The sequence below is a fragment of the Plecotus auritus genome (assembly GCF_963455305.1).
Source record: "Plecotus auritus genome assembly, chromosome: 3".
Taxonomy (NCBI): domain Eukaryota; kingdom Metazoa; phylum Chordata; class Mammalia; order Chiroptera; family Vespertilionidae; genus Plecotus; species Plecotus auritus.
In genome coordinates, this window is record NC_137772.1 from 120,112,894 (window position 1) to 120,132,904 (window position 20,011).

Consider the following 20,011-nt stretch of genomic DNA (forward strand, 5'->3'; position numbering starts at 1 on the left):
GAAATTTCTAAAATACTCCCCAAACGTTTAAATACTCTACAACTCAAAAACTACCAAATTTCCAAAGTAAAAAGGTCAATTTAAAGGCATGAAATTTGATTTTTGAAATATTATACCATGCAATTAACTGAACAAGTTTCATATTGTATCAAAACCTGGTTACAGGTATTTTTCATTAAATCTATTAATAGATAATACAGCCTGACTGGTGTGCCTCACTGGTTAAGCGTCAACCCATGAACTAAGAGGTAGATCACTGGTTCGATTCCAGGTCAGGGCACATGCCCAAGTTGCAGCTTGATCCCCAGTAAGGGGTGTGCAGGAGGCAGCCAATTGATGTTTCTCTCTTTTCAATATTTCCATCTTTCTATCCCTCTTCTTTCCTCTCTAAAAAAATATAAAAACATATTTAATAAAAATATAAAAACAAAAGATACTGCCTATTTTAGCTTTCAAATAAACAAAAAGTTCTCCCTAGGCATATATTTTTAAATATACTTGTATCTTTTAATTTCATAAATGTAAGAGATTTCATCATTAAAATATTGATTCCAAATTTTATTTGTTACTGACATGTAGATACCACAAATAGCATGTACCGTTGCCCAAAGAATTACAAGTAAGTTATAGAAGCCTTTGCTTCCAATCCCTACCTCCCATGTTTATTGCTCCACGGGGACCCATATCACCCATTCTCATTTCCTGTTCTCTCTGTAAGTAAACATAGTTGTCACAGTCAACCTATCGATCTTATCACATTTCCCATCTAAAATCAAAAAGAAAAGAATAAATTGGGACAACACTTTCCATTAAAAATTTTAATTTTCCAATACCTCTTACTTAATAAGAGCACTGAAAAGAAACTTCAGTTTCCCAGGCTTAACATACTACAATGTTTAAAGCACCCAGTTCATAATGCTAGATTATAAATCAGATTACATGAAATTTACCACAGAATATTTTTAATGTTTTTATTCTAATACATCCAAGACACATGCCTAGATTTTTAAAAAATCTCATGATAATAACCACCAGGGCCAATTATTTTTTCCTCCCAAATCACTAAAGTCTTCAAACAGAAATGACTGTTACCACTTTTATATTCAAACACATTCATACATACAATCCAAACAGCTGTGGGACACTAAGCTAAAACAGTTATAGATTATTTTCACTTCTGAAATACTGTAATTCATCCTTGCCTTTTTATTCAAGTATTCAAGCATTATTTTACCCACGACCAATATAATATAGGGTTAGCATAAAAGTCTCCACAAAACTCAAATAATTATTGAGTGCTCAATGTAACATTCCCTTCTTTCATTAGAACAGTATTTTTATTTGGAAACCTAAATAAAAGTGGTATTACACAGGTGGCAAGTTATGAAACAAAATGCTCTTGAGGTGAACACCAAAGGTCATATAAATGTATAAAATGTTAAATATCAATACAGAAACTGTTTCCTAAAATTTTTCATTTCATTTGGTGAAATGACTCAACCTATTATAGTTACAATTTGCACTATTATTTGATCATCTTTTCCAGTATCAAATGTGTTAAATGTAGTGATCCTAAAAAACATACTCAGACAAAAGTAACAATGTCTGAATCTAAAGAAAGCATAATTTTTCTACTTTTAAAATCAATTTTAGCCTTGTGCATCAACCTATGAACCAGGAGATCACAGTTCTTTTTTTTTTCTTTTTCTTCTTTAATTTTTATTGCCTTTTTTACAGAGTGGAAGAGCGAGGGATAGAGAGTTAGAAACATCAATGAGAGAGAAACATTGATCAGCTGCCTCCTGCACACCCCCTACTGGGGATGTGCCGCAACCAAGGTACATAGCCCTTGACCAGAATCGAACTTGGGACCCTTCAGTCCGCAGGCCACTGAGCCAAACCGATTAGGGCAGGAGATCACAGTTCTATTCCCAGTCAGGATACATGCCCAGGTTGTGGGCTCGATCCCCAGTGTGGGGCGTGCAGGAGGCTGCTGATCAATGTGTTTCTCTCACATCAATGTTTCTATCTTTCCCTCTCTCTTCCACTCTCCCTAAAAATCAATGGAAAAATATCCTCGGGTGAGGGTTAAAAACAACAAAAAATAAATGTTGTCGCCTTATTTAGAAAATTTAAATGCCAAAACGTTATCAGAGCCAGTTTTTTAGCTTTCCTAAAAATGATTTTGACTCATAAAACTTGATTAATGATACCATTATTCACCAGCAATAAAACTAGACTATTTTATAAAACTGACTAATAATAAAGCCATATAATTTTCTAATTGTATGAAAATATTATTTTATAATCACACTTAGTACTAGTACCAATAAATCAAACAAGCTGACATATCCAAACCTACTGATAAAGTGTGGACAGCTTCAGCATACCCAAAATCTTCCAGGCATTATTTATAGCAGATACTTAATTCGTGAATTTTATGATCATGACATTCGGGAGAGGGGGCGGGGGGGAAGGACAAGGGTTCAATTTGTATTTTTACTTTTATATTTGACTTAACTACGAAGATCAGAAATGCAGTTAACAGAAGGTAATTATTATAGTCTCACTGTTTGAAGCTTCAATTTTCAAATCCCCCTTACATACCCCAACACCTTAACTCGATGCCTATGATTCACTGGTAGGATTAAGGGGGAGAGACTACCATTTCTATTATATTTTTATAACTTCAGTTTTACCTATATCTATCACTTTCTGAAATAACATGTTTAGCTTTACTATTCACAAAGTTAAGTACTTTAAAAAATATTCTTAAATTGTTCTATTATTCCATTTTCTTAGTTAACATAATTTTGTGAAAATCATATTAACACAGTGAAGAGATCTATGATTTTAAGTCAACTATGCAACAGTGGCTGTAACATTCCCTTCCTGATGCTCTTTTAGAACCTGGTTCCAATTCTAAAATATATTTCTATAAATAAAATAATCAAAAGCTTACAATAATCCATGTTAACATAGCAATTTATATTGTACAACACAGCATGTTTCACTAAACACACATACAATTTATTAGTGTTGAGATTGCCTTAAGGAGTATAATTTAGTGCTTTTATACAGCTTCACTCATAACTTTAAAAAAGATAGTATAATTAGATGAAAGATCATTTTTAAACTATTTTAGAATAAGCAAAGTTTTCAGGTTCCTAGTAATGTCTTAAGGTTACTGTTTCCTTCTATAAATCAACTGCTATATACTTGTAGTAAAATGAAAGAGGCAGAAATTTTATTCAAGTGTCATCAAAGGAAATTAAGACAGTAAATTTCATTATAGCTTGACATATCAAAAAGGAGAATCACTTAAAGAAGTTCACTATAACTGTGTACCCACCCAAGAAGCAATTCATAGGCCTTCACTTCTCCTATAAATTATTCTTATATATTTCAAATTAGAACTGGCTCACAGTATGTGTGATATTTTTATAATACAAATTTTAACAATGCTTTATTACTTTAGCATAAATTAAGAGTTGTGGTTTAACATGAGACAACCTATATGTAAACAAAACCTCAAAAGATTGCAGTGTAATAAAGCTAAGATAAAGCTATGAAATTTTTTTAATTCAATTAAACCTCATAGCAACCCTGTAAGTAGATTTATTGTTATCCTATTTTAGAGATCATAAAACTGAGGCACGGAACTTTTAAATAACTTACTCAAGGTCATACATACATATAGTAAGTGGCTGAGCTGGCCTATAAAATTCTGCCAAAACAGTTTATTACATTTTCACTTTCATAAGACACCTTCATTTTTTAAGAACTCCAACAAAAACTAACAAAAGACACAATTTTTAAATTTACCCTTACAGTGTTTATCAGAAGGTATGCTGTCCATTGAGAGTTCTGCATAGGTATCCCTGAAAGCTTGTCACTGAAGAAAGCTTAAATTAACATATTACCAACAAATCAACCAAAGTTGACTGATTTTCAGAAATATATATCAAAGCAACATTCCATTCAAACAGCAATTCTGGAAGTGTGGTTCATGGAATACTCAGAGTCCCCACACCATTTCATGAAGTGCACAGATTCAAAACTGTTTCATGCCTTATTAACACTAGAACATAGTTATAATGTTATGATCTAGTCGGGCTTTTCACTCTACAACATCTGTGGATAGTGCAAAAGCAATGATGGGCAAAAATCCTGTTTTTTTGGCAAAAATCAAAGCATTTGTATTCAAATGTTTACTAGAAATCATTGTATTCTTCACATGCAATACAATAGCAGCTTAAAATTTTCAATCATGATACCTGGGTGAAGCAATAAAAATTAAGTTTATTAAAATCACTATCCTTGGATACATATCTTTTTAATATTCTATGCAACAACACAGGATATATACATAAAGCATGTCTGCTGCATTATGAAGTACAATGATTGTTTCAAGAAAAACAATTACTGTGATTGGGTTAGAAGCTGAATGAAACCCTTTTAGGTTTGTAACAAGAATTTTTCTTGAGACAGCATTAGACAGGCAAATTTTTGCAGACATTTTATGATGACATCAGTGTTAGTATTAAGATGTGGATTTTTACTTTGTATAATAAAATACATTAAAATCTAAAATATTTGTGTAACTTGATAAACCAGTATTTTTCTAATGTTGGGTACATGACATTACGAAACATGCCTGGGTAAAAGAGCCATTCAAAGTTCAAAGTAGACCAATATGATTGTAATGGAAATTACTGCCTATCAAGTTTTACTATAGTATCAAACAAGCATATCCACAATTACCTGAAAAATTTAAAGCACATCTCCACTGTGAAGTCATACACACTGAGTAGCCAGATTATTATGATGTCTGAACGCATAATGATCTGGCCAGTGTATACCCTATATAATAAAAGGCTAATATGCAAATTGTGTCCCCTCGACCAGGAGTTCAACCAGCAGGCAGGCCGGCCACCCACCCATGTCCCCTCCCCCTGGCCAGGCTGGCCGGACCCCACCCATGCACAAATTCATGCACCGGGCCTCTAATATATTTATATATTTATATATATATATATATATATATATATATATATATATATATACACACACACACACACACACACACACACACACACACACACACACACACACACACACACTGAGTGGCCAGATTATTATGCCTTCAGAGAGCATAATAATAATCTGGCCACTCAGCACATTTTTCATGTACTTTAACCAAGAGCATTTTGCAATAGATGGAATGCAGAAGCAAATACGGGGAGCCAGCCATTTTCCATAAAGGCAAACATTAAATAAATTTACAACACAGTAAAATAATACCATTCTTCCTACTACATTACAGTTGAGCATTAAAGAAGTTTGCAAAAAATATATACAAAATAAGGCCATTCTTCCCACTAACCACCACCCCCCAAATTCCTTTTAAATTTCTAATATGGTAAACACTGATATAACCTAAACAAAAGCTCTTTGGGGGTCCTAATTTTTAATACTCTATAAATAGAATTTCAAAACCAAAAACTCTGAAAACCATAAAATAGCAGAAAATTTGCACTAATGTAAATTAACTAAAGCAATATACCCTAAAGTGCAACATCTGACATTATTTTGTGTAAGGATTTTTTTCCTTTAATACTAAGGATATCAATCTGTGATTTTAAACATATTTATTCTAGGTAAAGGTTTTACATGGTACAAAAATAAGGCTAAAATTATGTATAACCCTTGACAGTGTAAACAGTAGTTGGAGCATCAGAGGTTGGATTCCAGGTCAAGGGCAAGTTTGCACCCTGTCCCCTGGTTGGGGCATGTGCCTGAGCAGGAGGCAACCAGTCGATTCCTAGTCATGGCACATACCCAGGTTGGGGACTCTCTGACATCGATGTTTCTCTCTCTCTCTCTCTCTCTCTCGCTCCCTCCCTCCATTCCTCTCTCTAAAAAACCAATAATAAAGAAAAGGAACTGTAAAACAAGAGTGAATATTTAAAAAAACAAACAAAATGTTTATCTAACACTGTGATCAACCTAAATTCTTGTTTGGATTCAATTAGCCACAATCATTTCTCTTCTTTAATTTATAAAGACATCTTTATTATGTCCCTTAAAAGATTCTATGGATTGTCTAGGGATCACCATGAGCCATTTAGATTCCCTGTCTTAATAAGGAAAATGCTCAAAGTCCTGTTATAAAAATACTGATATAGAACATATTTAAAATATTAAAAGAAATATGATTACAGAGAAATGTATTAGTTTTGGCGGTTAACAAGACTCAACTTTTTCATCATCAAATATTCCAAATCTTTTTCCTAAAAAGAAATTACACTTACCACTTGAAAATTTATATTTTATTTCATTAGAAGTAAAGGAATAATAAGATGATTAGATAGCCAGTCAAATTGTCATGGGAGAAATTAGACAATGTTACTATCCAGAAATATTAGGTAATAAACAATATATTCTGAGGAATGGACATCAAGTATGTGAAATATTAAAATAGGTATAAAGAAATAAATCTGAAAAGTAGGCCCCTTTGCCAATAAATTATTCACTCATTTAAAAGGTGTTAAGATATTAAAAGGTGTGCATCAACTAAGTATCTTTTCCTTTAAAAAGTAAATAAATTTTAAACTAAAAAGGTGAAGACATGTTGCCATTGATACAACTCAAATAATATCATGCAAACTTTCCAACATAACCAAAAGAGAACGTTTGGAAAACTTGCTAGACAAGGAAGGGGAAAATACTTTCTGTAACGTAAGATGATCTTTTAATATACACAATCCATGATGGTTTTTTCCTCTCAATTTGAATACATGCATGACAAAATATCTGTACCCATCAATACTGGGGAAATATTTTTCAGTTATGTTATTGTTAAAATGAAGTTTTACAATATATACCATCAAGGAATTGCAAATTAAAATAATGATACCAAAATACACCCGTCAGAATGGCCAAAATCTTAAACACTGGCAACATAAAACGCTGGCAATCATATGGAGCAATTGGATCTCTCATTTATTGCTAGTAGAAATTCAAAACGGAATATCCACTTTGGAAGACAGTTTAACAGTTTCTTAGAAAAGTAAACATACTAGTACTCTTACCACAGAATCCTACAATCACACTCCTTGGTATTTACTCAAAGGAGTTGAAAATTTATGTCTACGCAAAAACCTGCATATAGATGTTTATTGCAGCCTTATTTATAATGGTCAAAACTTGGAAGCATCTAAAATTTCCTGCAGTAGGTGAAGGGATAAACACATTGTGGTGCATCCAGACAAAGGAATAATATTATTTAGTACTAAAAATAAATGAGGTATCAAGTCATGAAACACACAGAGGAACTTGAATGAATATTACTAAGAAGCCAATATCAAAAGGCTACTATGATTCCAACTATATGACATTCTGGAAAAGGCAAAACTATGGAGAAACTGGTTGCCAGATGTTGGGGAAATGAGGGAAAGAGGGCAGATGAACAGGTGGAACATAGAAAACTTCAGGGCAGTGAAACTACTCTGTGTGATACTATAATGGTGTATCCATGACATTATACATTTGTTCGAACCCAGAGATTGTGCAACACAAACCATGAACCTAATGTAAACAATAAACTTCAGGTGACGAGGATGTGTCAATTACAACAAATGTACCACTCTGTACTGTGGGAATTTGATAATGGAGTCTGTGTGTATGTGGGAGAAGGAGCCACATGAAAATGTTCTATACCTTTTGCTCAATTTTGTTCTGAACTTAAAACTACTTTTAAAAAGTCTATCTTAAAAAAAAAAAACTTTAAAAATGTTTTTGCACAATTATCCTACTTTATATCACAAGTATTAGTCACAAAATATTTGTTAAATTTCATATCAGAAATAGAGGGAACAACAAATGTAAGAAGGGGAACTTATTCTTAGCTCACTGTATTCATTAATCAAAAGATATATACCTCCTCTTAAACTAGATTTACTCGACAATGTATTTTTTGTCTGGTTCAAGTAATTGAGTAAACAGATTATTCTGATGTCACTGTCAAATTCAACTGACTATGTAGCAAAATTAAATGCCACTTTTTAAAATACACAGGGTAGCTTTATAACTAAACATGAATTAAATATAGTAACATATAATCCAGAATGCATCAAAACAATTAAATTTATATTCAGCTGAGAATTTATTTTTAATCTATATAACTCAGGAAAATTTTCAAGATTATCATTTTCAATTGTCATGGCAAACTCTCTGAAGAGGTGCTTTTAAAAACTGAAATTGATTAGAATTTAATTACTCTTCTAATTTATTTTATCTCAAATTCTTCAAGAAATCAACAATAACGATCTCACAGCTACTCTAAAAACACAATACTTTTAATATAGTATCATATCAAAGTTCACATAATGAGACTAGTTACATTTTTTTACCCATAACCCCTTACCCAGTACACTTCCTTATCAAAATCAAAACTACTACCATGACTAGCCAGATTAAAGTATGAAAGATTAAGCCAAAGAACAAATATAAACTGCACGAGAAGCTATTCCAACTTGGTCCCACAAACAGACGAAAGCAGTAGAAGCAGCAAACAAAGCCTATGTGTTCCAATGTGTGAAAAATTAAATACACACTTAATAGATAGTATCTTTTTCTGTTTGTAATACTAGAAATTAACCAAATTATCTGTCTACTGAAGCTTTGAAATTCTGTCAAAGTATATATTTTTCCTAAGTAGATAAAGCAACAGATTCAATATAATAGTAATTTTTAATTATTTAAGCGGTAGTTAAGTTACTTTTGAGAAACTTACAACCAGAAAGAAGAATTTAAAACACAATATATGCAGGATATCATAAGACGAATAGGCAAATTTACCTATGTACTTTTAATTAAAATCTTAAACAGAAACAAATATATTTCATCAGCAGAGCATGCTTACAAACCCAAATTCCTACCCCCTACATCACTAGTAATTTAGTTAATAACTACACATGGACACTGACATTCATATCTACCTTGTTAGATCCGGTATAAAATTCTGCCATTTCAAGTGATACTACCAGAGCTTACTGCCTTCCATATGAAGTACAGAAGATACTAGATACTGATTGGCCTAAAAAAATTTTTTATATAATCACCTTGTGTAATTATATAAAAAATGTAAAGAGGCTCTAAATATTATATCAAAAAGTCACAAGGCAGCAGTAACAGGTTAAATAAAATGTTTTGCTATTAATTCAAACTATTTAATAATTAAAATTCTTATTCATATTACATATACTAGATATTATAAAAATGTGTTTGCTTCAGTTGAAAACTATTTGACAATCTTCACTCTCCTCTTCTCTGACCCCTCAAAAATGGTGTCACTAAAAGATCTTATCATTTTGAACCAAGTAAGATTAGAACTTACCATTTCAAATGAAAAGATATGGGCTATACCTACAACACAGTGGAATAATAAACCAATCATGTCATTTACGAACAGAAAATAAACCGAAAATAATTTTGACAACAGTGCTAAGAATGCTCAACACACCAGGCATTCCCTAATAGAGAACCTGTAAATTCTCTAAACTTCTTAACTATATCTCTCTCATACTCTAGCAAGCATATCAAACTTGTGGTTTCATATGCTTGCTCTACAGAGGTATCCGTACCTAAAATACTCTGAAATCCCCTCTGTATCCTCTACTGTACTAAATGGAAACCTCCAAGTCTTCCTGTAAGTCTAATGCTCTGAAGGGATAATCAATTGGAAACAGCATATTGAAATATTAGGTGTACTGAAAACCAAGTACACAAAAATTGTGGTCATTTAACTGTTTAAAATTCACTCTTCATTATGTTATTTCATTATGAAGTCTAGAAAAATAGTGGTGGCTCAATGCCACCTATTTTTCAAAAATAGTGATGTTAACATCTGTAAGAAAGTACGGTAGCCCATAAAGAACACTGAAAACCATGTGATTGAGCTGCACTGGCATGTGAAACATCACACACCAACCCCAGCTGGTGGCTCAGTTGGTTGGAGTGTCATCCTATACAACAATAAATTTACAGGTTCAATCCTCAATCATAGCACGTACGAGAGGCAACCAATCGATGTTTCTTTCTCATATTGATGTTTCTCTTTCTCTCTCTCCCTTCCTATCTCTCTAAAACCAATAAACATATCCTTAGGTAAGGATTAAAAAAAAAATCAGACATCAAGCAACTACTTAATTCTCTCAGCTCATATCTATGTGACTACAATATGAAAAAGTCTCCTGACCTGAAAAAATTTAGAGTTCAATTAGTGGACAACAAAGTCAGAAAATAGTTAGAAAGCAAGGTGATAGGTAATAGAAACCATATTAAAAATGATAAAGGATCACAGCTGGGTTGAGTAGTCAGAAGAGGTTATGTATGCACTGAGTTTCCAGGAGGAAAAAAGATACTGAAAATTTTTCCTGATTATAAGCCTCTCTGAAACTCTAATGGAAAGTAAGACAAAAAGAAGTATCTGAATCATCTAGTATGACACAGAAATAATTTAATTCAATAAAGTGTCCTCTGATAGTGTGTATGCAGGGTGTAAAGGATTCAGTAATCATTTTCATCTGGACTTATTCAGAAAACCTTTAATCAGATATTAAACACACACACACACACACACACACACACACACACACACACACACACAATAACCATAACAGTACCCATCTTCACTTCTCCCAGTTTGAATGAAACTTTTTGTTACCCCTGCATATGATGGATTATTAAAACTATTAAATAATCCTTTTGATAAGTGATCCAAGATTTCAAGTTTGTTCAAATTAACATACATCTTCAACTCAAATATAACAAATTGTAAAAATCCTAGAGGTCACTTCCAAGTGTATATGTAACCATTATAAACATCTATCTTTGTTTTTGTGACTATAAAAGTTTAAGTCAAGTTCCAATAATGTAGCATCCCAAATATGCAGTTCTTAGTTCATTGTAGGAAATCAATTCAATTTTTTAATGAATAACTTTTTAAAAACTGATCATAACTAGAGCATTATATTTTAGACCACTGCAATATAACTATTATTATCCAATTTGATTTTCAGCATCATGTCCATTGGAAATTAGCTGCCATTATACTAAAGCAGGTCGCATCTAAATATAACACCAAACCCTACAGCAAATAGTTCTTCAGTGATTTCCAAAGAATAACGGAGAGCCTATAAAAATCCTTGTGAAATATTCAATTGCTCGAAAGCTTAAGATGTTTAGACTTCCAAAAAAACCAATATTCTACTGCAATACAATCAAATCTCTTAGAGGGGCTAAATATTAAAAAAAAAAAAAAAAAAAAAAGAGGAGTGATGGCCATGTGGAAACCACAAAATGGCAACTTCTTTCCCCCGCCCTCAAAAATTCACAAACCTTATCAGAAAATGTATTTGCACATACTCATTTGTACCTACTCAATAGATATCAGCTCTCTCTGCTAGCACTTAGTAATAAAATTTTATTATTGGCTGAAGTGTCTGTTTTGAGTTTTGTACAAGGCACATCAGGAGAATTTTGGTTATAATCAAGGGTTAATAAGAGACAGAATACCCACTCAAGAAGCAGAAAAAAGACACTGACATAAAGAAGTGGCTGACTAAACAACAGGCTAAATATGGCAATACTGATCAAAAGGAAATAACATCTGATCAAGAACAACGCACCCTGGGCAGTTTGCTCGGTCAGTTAAAGCGTTGTCCCATGCAGGGCTTGATTCCCAGTCAGGGCATCTACCTAGATTGAAGGTTAGATCCCAGGTCCAGGCTTGTACAGGAGGCAACCAATTGATGTTAATCTTTTCACATCAATGTTTCTCTCTATCTACACAATAAAAACATCCTCAGGTGAGGATTAAAAAAAAACAAACACACATACACACACACAAACAAAAATAATGTTTTATGTCTCTACTAACTAAAAAAATAAACAAATAAATAAAACGCCATCGGCTATAGTGCAGCAATGCTCTATCAGTTCTTCCCATAAATTTACTCTGACTTATATAACCATGACTATCAATGAACCTTCTGGCACTAATTTGGATTCTTCAGGAACTTTGGGTCTAAGATATGAGGTGCTCTGCTCAATAAGCCTTCTAAAATACACTGGAAAAGAACATATAAATTAATACATTTCCATTTTAATTTACAAACTTTTCTGGTTAAGGTCCAGATAGTAAATATTTCAGGTTTTATAGGTCATAGAGTCTTGATATAGTTGCATACGATTGTGTCTCAACTAGACAATTCTCTGCCATATTGAGGCAAAGCAGCCATAAACAAAATATAAACAAGGCTGTGTTCCAATAAAACTGTTCCATAAACAGTGTTCAAATTTGGCCTGAAACCAAAACACAAATAAATTTATAGGTTGGAGACCTAAGAACCCATATTTTAAAAAAGCTGTGTATGTATTATTTGAAAATGTCATGGAAGAGACATTATACCTTTAGCCTCTTGGTCACATCTCCTCAATGCTTTTGATCTCACTATTTAATAATCCCTGGAGCTATAATGGAATAGCCACTGACAAAGAAACATGATTGGGTCAAATTATTGCCATAGCATATAATATACATTCATTTTCAGGTTCATTATGCACATTTGTTCATATATTATAGACATATTCCCACCTATTCCCAACTATTCAAATAGGAATAAAAACTCTTCAATATCAAGTCACATATATATTTTGAATCAAATATGAAGACCTATTCTTCAATAAAAACCAAACATAAATATCTTATCAGAGGACACTTTTAACAAATTAGCACCCAATTTTCCTAAACAAAGTATTTTAAAACTACTATAGCTAGAATGACATTTAGAAATTTTTATGAGATTACCATTTTCCCAAGAAAACAAAGTTTACTCTAGAAACTGCATTATTTAAAATTCTATTTAAAATGTCCCCTTTAGCCAAAACCGGTTTGGCTCAGTGGATAGAGCGTCAGCCTGCGGACTGAAGGGTCCCAGGTTCGATTCCGGTCAAGGGCATGTAGCTTGGTTGCGGGCACATCCCCAGTGGGAGGTGTGCAGGAGGCAGCTGATCGATGTTTCTCTCTCATCGATGTTTCTGACTATCTATCCCTCTCCCTTCCTCTCTGTAAAAAATCAATAAAATATATTTAAAAAAAATAAAATAAAATAAAATAAAATGTCCCCTTTACTCCAACCCAGATTGAATCCACAAATAAAGGCTGGGACAATGTAGTATATCAATATTTACACTAATTTAATCAACAATAAGTGGAGCAAACTAACACGAAGACAATCACAAGACAATTTCATAAATTCCTAATGTATATAGAATAACCTCTTGTGATATGTCCAAAAGCTATAAAACTGTGTTAAGTAGAAAATTTGAACCTCGTAAATAATATCTAAAATATGGTTCAAATACATTCTACACTACAATAAAGATAAAAAGTAAATGTAATGAAGGCATAACATAAAAATATATGCATTGTTATGGTAGTTTTTTCAAATATACATTATGCTATAGGAGTGAAAAATAACATGTTTAATTTATAATTGCTAAAGCTTTTATCATAGAGCTTGCCTTTCTTTAAGGAGAAATAAGATATGAAATAAAAATGACAACATCTAAGTGATGAAGTACTAACATAGCCTTGAAACTTTGAAAAATATATTCACATGTACACCATAAAGTTAAAGGCTAACAAAAAAAAGCATGGCCAAGCATGATACATGTCTTCCCTCATCTTTTGTCCCATTTTTTACAAAGTATTATTAAAAGACACAAAATAAGAAAATCAGTATTTATTTATACTTCAAAGCCCATACTATTAGTTGTTCTGAAATACTTCTAAGAGAAAAATTAGCAAAAAATCAGAGGTGGCATCTTAAAACAAGTAAATCTACTTTACTCTTAATATGTGAGCGAGCTGAACACTTACCATTTGATTCCATTAAACTGAACAGTGAAAAAGAGAAAGCACATAAGAAGGCCTAATTTTCAAGGCTTTTAAGAACAAAAACAAACATTAAAATTTTAAACAATTTTTCCAAAGGCAGTTTTCAAAGTAAATATAAAATAACTGAAACAATTGCCTCAATATTTTTTCCATTAAAATAAAAATAGCCAAGACCTATAGAGCTTTTTGTTAGTTTTTTTTTTAGTACTTGATTAGTGTACAGTAACAAGTATCAGGAAGTTAGGAATTAAACAAAATTGACAGCACTTGTGTCTGCTCATAATTTCTAATCTCAGAGATCTAAAAATAGAACAAAGATTATCTTCACCCAAAGATTTAATTCATTGTTACACACTATTTTAAATATGGTTCCTCTTCAAAAAAATTAACAACTTAGTAAACTTTGAGGCCTAACAGAGTACTAATTAAAAAAAAAAAAAAAATCAACACTCCTGCCCAGGAGTCAGCAAACTTTTTCTGTTAAGGGGTCAAAGAGTAAAAGTATTTTGGGTTCTGTGGTCACAAATACTCTCTAATATTCCTTTTTCCCACCACTCATCAACCCTTTAAAAATGTAAACACTATTCTTAGCTCTGCAGTAGAGTGGAACAGTAAATAATCTATTTTTCAAATGCCAATATAAATCCAAAATGAGTTGGATTTATATTTAATTTTTTTATTCACAAAATTCATCAAATATTTATAAACTTTTGCCCACCAATAAAATGCATTTTAGGCCCTGGCCAGCTAACTCAGTTGTTTAAAGCATCATCCAGATACATCTAGGTTGTGGGGTTCAACCCTGGCCAGGGCACATATAAGAAACAACCAATGAATGCAACAAATAAGTATAACAAAGCGATGTCTCTCCTTTCCCCTCTCTCTCTAAAACCAATTTTTTTAAAAAGATGATAGAAAATAAAATAAAATGCATCGTAAGCATACAAATGTTTTTAAATTAAAAATAAGGCTACGTAGTATTTCAGTGTTAAATTGTAGCAACATTTCCAAGTAGTTTTTTAATAGAAAAATAAAATTAAAATGATCTGTCCATTAAACATACTTACAGTAAATGACAATGAGCATATTAAAACACTGGTGTTTTGTAAACTGAAAAGATTTCAAATAGTCTGCAATGAAGTTTGTGATGGTAAACTTAATCAAGTTTAACAGCAGGATACTGGTATGTTTTAATCATTTTCTTCTACAAACCTAAATGATTTATGTATATCACATCATCACAAATAGCTACATGTTTTCTCCAAGGATGTAAAGTTTATGCCAGAAAAATATTAAGAATGTTAATTCCACCAAGCACTTTAGTAAAAGAAATGTTCAGATACATAAAAGGACTAGGAAGAATTTTCTAATCCTCAGTGAAAACAAATAAAATTTTCCTAAGAAAAGGTTTATATCTTGACTATATTTGAAAAGAAAAACACTAGCAACTAGTTTTCAAAATATGGGCCTGAAAATTTAAATTCTACTTTCTTTTATAACATCAGAAAATATCCTCACATTGATAAATCCAAGAGGTTTATATTCAAATATAACAATCAAAGAAATCTAAAACAGTTTAAAATATGCCCTCAAAGAGAAAAATAGAATTGAAAAATGTTAGGAATTATTCAAAAACTATTTACAATGCTTAAAAATACTTACTCTTCTAATTTGGTGATGAATTTAAAAATAAATTAAATCTTTGATACATCTTAAGAGATTTTTTTTACCCTTGGATATTATTTTATTGATTTGAGAGAGAGGGAGAGGGAGAGAGAAACATGGATGTGATGGAGAAACATCGATCGGTTGCCTTCCATACATTCCCTGACTAGGGTTCGAACCTCCCAACCCAATTATGTGCCCTGAGCAGGAATCAAACCGGCAACCATTTGGTGAACAGGATGATGTTCAACCAACTGAGCCACTCCAGCTGAGCTCATATGACTTATAAATAAAAAAATTTTAAATTGAATTTAAATGACGCATAATTTTCAAATAATATTTACTTGATGGGAGTGAAGATAAAAATTTCTTACTGCTATACAAGTTAGAACTTATTTTACAGTGTGAACATTCTTTCAAATAAGAAAGTGGAAAAATGTTCTAGGGATAGCCTTGGCGGGTATGGCTCAGTTGAGCATCGTCTAATGCATCAGAAGGTGACTGGTTTGATTCCCAGTCAGTGCACACACACACAGGTAGGTAGCTGCGGGTTTGGTCCCCGATAGGGGTGCATATGGGAGGCAAGCAATCAATGTTTCTTCCTCAAATCGATTCTCTCTCTCTCTCTCTCTAACAAAATAAAATAAAAGCATTAAAAAAATAAAAATGTTCTGGGTCAGAAAAAAACAGGAACAAAGAAGGTCAGAAAAAAGGGCAACAATGACTTGAATACTTATAGCTTCAAAAACTTATTAAAGAACCATGGCTTTTAAACAGCTGGAGAAAAAATAGTAGTAAATATTTTACAGAATGAATTAAGCTGGCATTCATATAATGTAAACAATGAGATTCTGTTACTTATTAAGAGCTTGTGAATTTTAACATATTTAAGGTATCCTTGTTTGCCCTAGCATTTTGCCTCCCCAAAATAACCACCTGAGTCAGATCATCTCTTTGGAATTAACTCCACTTCATGAGAAATTCAGAAAAAAAGAAACTTGTTAAACACACTGCAACAAAACATTCAACAAAATTCACGATATGAGATAATGTATACAATAACACTCGGGAAAAAATGACCCAGCTGGATGGCTCTGTTGGTTGGAGCTTAGTCCCATTTACCAAAAAGGTCTCAGACTTCATTTCGAACAGGGCACATACCTAGAACTCGAGTTCAATCTCCCGTAGGGGTACGTAAGAGAGGCAACTGATGTTCTCTCTCTCTCAAATCAATAAATATATCCTCCAGTGAGGATTAAAAAAAAAAAAAAAAAGGAAAAACTTAAAAATGAGAGAAAAACCTATGAACTAAAATGACTTATCAATTTAAGGAAACCAATTGTCTAAAAAAAAAAAAAAAAAAAAAAAAAAAACCCTTAAAGGCCTGGGCAAATTTAAGCATTTATTACTTAACTAGAGGCCCGGTGAATGAAAATTCATGCAATGGAGGGGGCGGGGGGCCCTCAGCCCAGCCTGCCCCCTCTCACAGTCCGGGAGCCCTCAGGGTGGAAGGCGACCTGGCAATCAGGGGAAGGCAACACCCCATCACACCTCTGCTGCTGCCACTGCTGACAGCACAAGCCTCGGCTGGCCCTGGTTACCTGAGCCTTGGGCAGCCCTGGGCGGCTGGGCAGCTGCCATCCGAGGCTTGCCTGCGCCTCAGGCCAGCCCTGGGCGGCTGGGGGGCTGAGGGGACTAGGCACCACCATCTTGTGGCTGTTGGCGCCGCCATCTTTGAGAGCAGGGCAGTCAATTAGCATATTCCCTCCTTATTGGCTGTGGGCACCGCCAACTTTGCGAAAGCATTAGGGTCAATTAGCATATTCCCTCTTTATTAGTTAGGATATTAAAGAATTGATAATTTGTTGCCCTAACAGTGTGGTTCAGCGGTTGAGCATAGACCCATAAACCAAGAGGTCACAGGTTTGATTCCTGGTCAGGGCACATGCCAAGTTTGTGGGCTCGATCCCAAGTAAGGGGTGTGCAGGAGACAGCCAGATCAATGATGTTTCTCTTTTATCAATGTTTCTATCTCTCTATCCCTCTCCCTTCCTCTCTCTCTCAAAATTCAATAAAAACATATTAAAAAAAAAAAGAATCAACAATTTTTAAGATATAAAGATAATTTCAAACAGAGTCCTGCCCTGGCCAGGTGGCTCAGTTGATGGGAGGGTCATCTGCCAGGTTCGATGCCCGGCCAGGGCCCATACTGGAAACAACCAATTGATGTTTCTCTCTCTCTAAAAATCAATAAAAACATATCCTCAAGTCCTTATCATTTCGAAATACATATTAAAATACGGATGAGTAAAATCATTTGAAGTTGGGAATTTTATACAAAATAAATGGGGAAAGTAGGTATACTTGAAGATGAAGAAAAAGATCAGCCGGGTGTTGGTAACTATTATGTTTGGGTGATGAACATATGCGAATCTACTTTTACAATATCTAAAATCTTACAAAGTAAAGAATTTGTGTTATTATTAAATGATGAAAATCAATCAAGTGGAGATGGATTTATAAAGATTTCTAATTAAGTAACATTTTTTTTAAATAAGGTAAAACTGAAGAAAAATTAACATATATTTCATAAAACATGAATATTACTGTCGGAAACTAATTTTAATTTTCTACATGAAAGAGGTTTAAAAAAATCATTTAACACACAAAAATTTAAAAAATTCAGAAAGATTAAAAAATATATTAATATATAAAGCAATACCTAAAGAATGCTCAACATACATAATCCACCTGACAACAAAAAGTAATTTTAATTAACTAGTATTTTACTTACATTTTCCATATAATTTGGCTTAAAGCCCTCTTGCTGTCGCCTCAGTTCCTCCTGTTCTCTGTGTCGAATCATTTCTTCCTCACGACGACGATGCTCTTCTTCATGTCTAAAAGATATTTAAATAAAAACTTCAACATGATTGCTTTGTAAGCCATAATCAGGTATTTTATTTCAGGTTAAAAAAAATCATTTATGCAAAATACACTGTCAAATCTGTTGACAATGACTGGTTTAGCAGATTTACCTTCCCTCTATTTTGCTCTAAATCTTTAATAAATCAAATAAACCAAAAATATCAAGTAACTTAATTAGAATAATTCCAAAAAGATAACAACATATAACCAGTAAAGTTAAAGGCTTACAGGAAAAAAAAAAAATTCAGAGTCCAAATACCCAAATATGTACTATGTTGCTGTTTAAAGAAAAGCGTGGGATCAATCACTGGTATAGCAAAGTTCGCACAGACACTCAGAATGTATCCCTATGTAAGCCAGTGCAAAGGATTGTACTGCCTAGACAAAAATTCTATTACAAATAGAAGGTCTTAAACTCTCCCATCCCCATTTCAACAAACCACTGACAAATTCCTGTGTAGCAAGGGACAGCCCACACCAGTTTTTGTAAATTATGTTTCAGAGAACAAGCACTTACTGTCTATGGCTACCTCAGGATAAGTAGTTGAGACAGACCGTATGACCTGTAAGGCCTAAATTGTACTTGCTATCTATCCCTTTTCCCAAAAACGTTTGTCAGTCTCTGCCCTATAAATATATTGAAGCATTAATGGAAAAGTAAAAATAAAAATAAAACCATATATATGTGCAGGATTACTATTAAATTAGTAATCCTATCCTATATAATAAAAGGCTAATATGCAAATAGACCAAATGGCAGAATAACTAACTGGTCACTACGATGTGCACTGATCACCAGGGGGCATGCGCGGAAAATGGCAGGCGTAAGCAGAGCGTGGAACATGGTGGGCGTTGGCCACAGTGGGATGGTGGAGCAGGTGAACAAGGCGGGGCACCGGTGGCTGTCATCTGGTGGTTACTAAAAATTCTTTGCTCCCGCATGCCGCAGTCCTGCCAGCACCGGCCCCGCTGGCACCCACTGCCAATGCCAGAGCCGCCGCTTGCACCCGCTGCCAGTGCCGCTCCTGAACGCCCCTGAGGGCCCCTCCACCTCCCCCTGCTCCTCAGGGGGAATCGGGAAAGTAATTACCACTTGCACCCACTGATGCTGCAGGCCCCAATTGTTCCGCACCATCAGCAAGTGCGAGCTGGGTCAGCACCTTCAGCGCGTGGGAGTGGAAGGAGTGGGGCTGGCAGCAGACAGGGGCCACTGCGCGAGGGGCCAGGCAGAGGCACGGCCGAAGAGTCCAGGAGCCCTTGGGGGATATCTGACTGACGGCTTAGGCCCACTCTGCAATGGACATCCTTAGCACTCCTGCCACTGCCACTGCACTGCCCCTGTGGGAGCACACTGACCACCACAGGGCAGCTCCTGAGTTGAGCGTCTGCCCCCTGGTGGTCAGTGCATGTCATGGCGACCAGTCGTTCTGCCATTCGGTTGATTGGCCCAAT

The 20,011-nt window shown here is 34.0% G+C and overlaps 1 protein-coding gene across 19 annotated transcripts in view; it reads right to left on the bottom strand.

Annotated features, from left to right (window-relative positions):
* Positions 1 to 20,011, bottom strand: part of PSPC1 (paraspeckle component 1) — a 141,422-nt gene that overhangs the window by 54,801 nt on the left and 66,610 nt on the right. For 17 of the 19 annotated variants that reach the window (XR_013960243.1, XR_013960244.1, XR_013960245.1 and 14 more), the window contains exon 6: positions 18,426 to 18,531. Coding sequence is in view for 4 of the 19 variants with exons in the window: in XM_080662155.1 (XP_080518281.1) it covers positions 18,426 to 18,531 (106 nt within the window). In the remaining 15 variants the exon portion in view is untranslated. Of the gene's footprint in view, positions 1 to 653; positions 712 to 18,425; positions 18,532 to 20,011 lie in introns of all 19 variants that reach the window. The other 2 variants (XR_013960254.1, XM_080662157.1) reach the window with 1 other exon arrangement.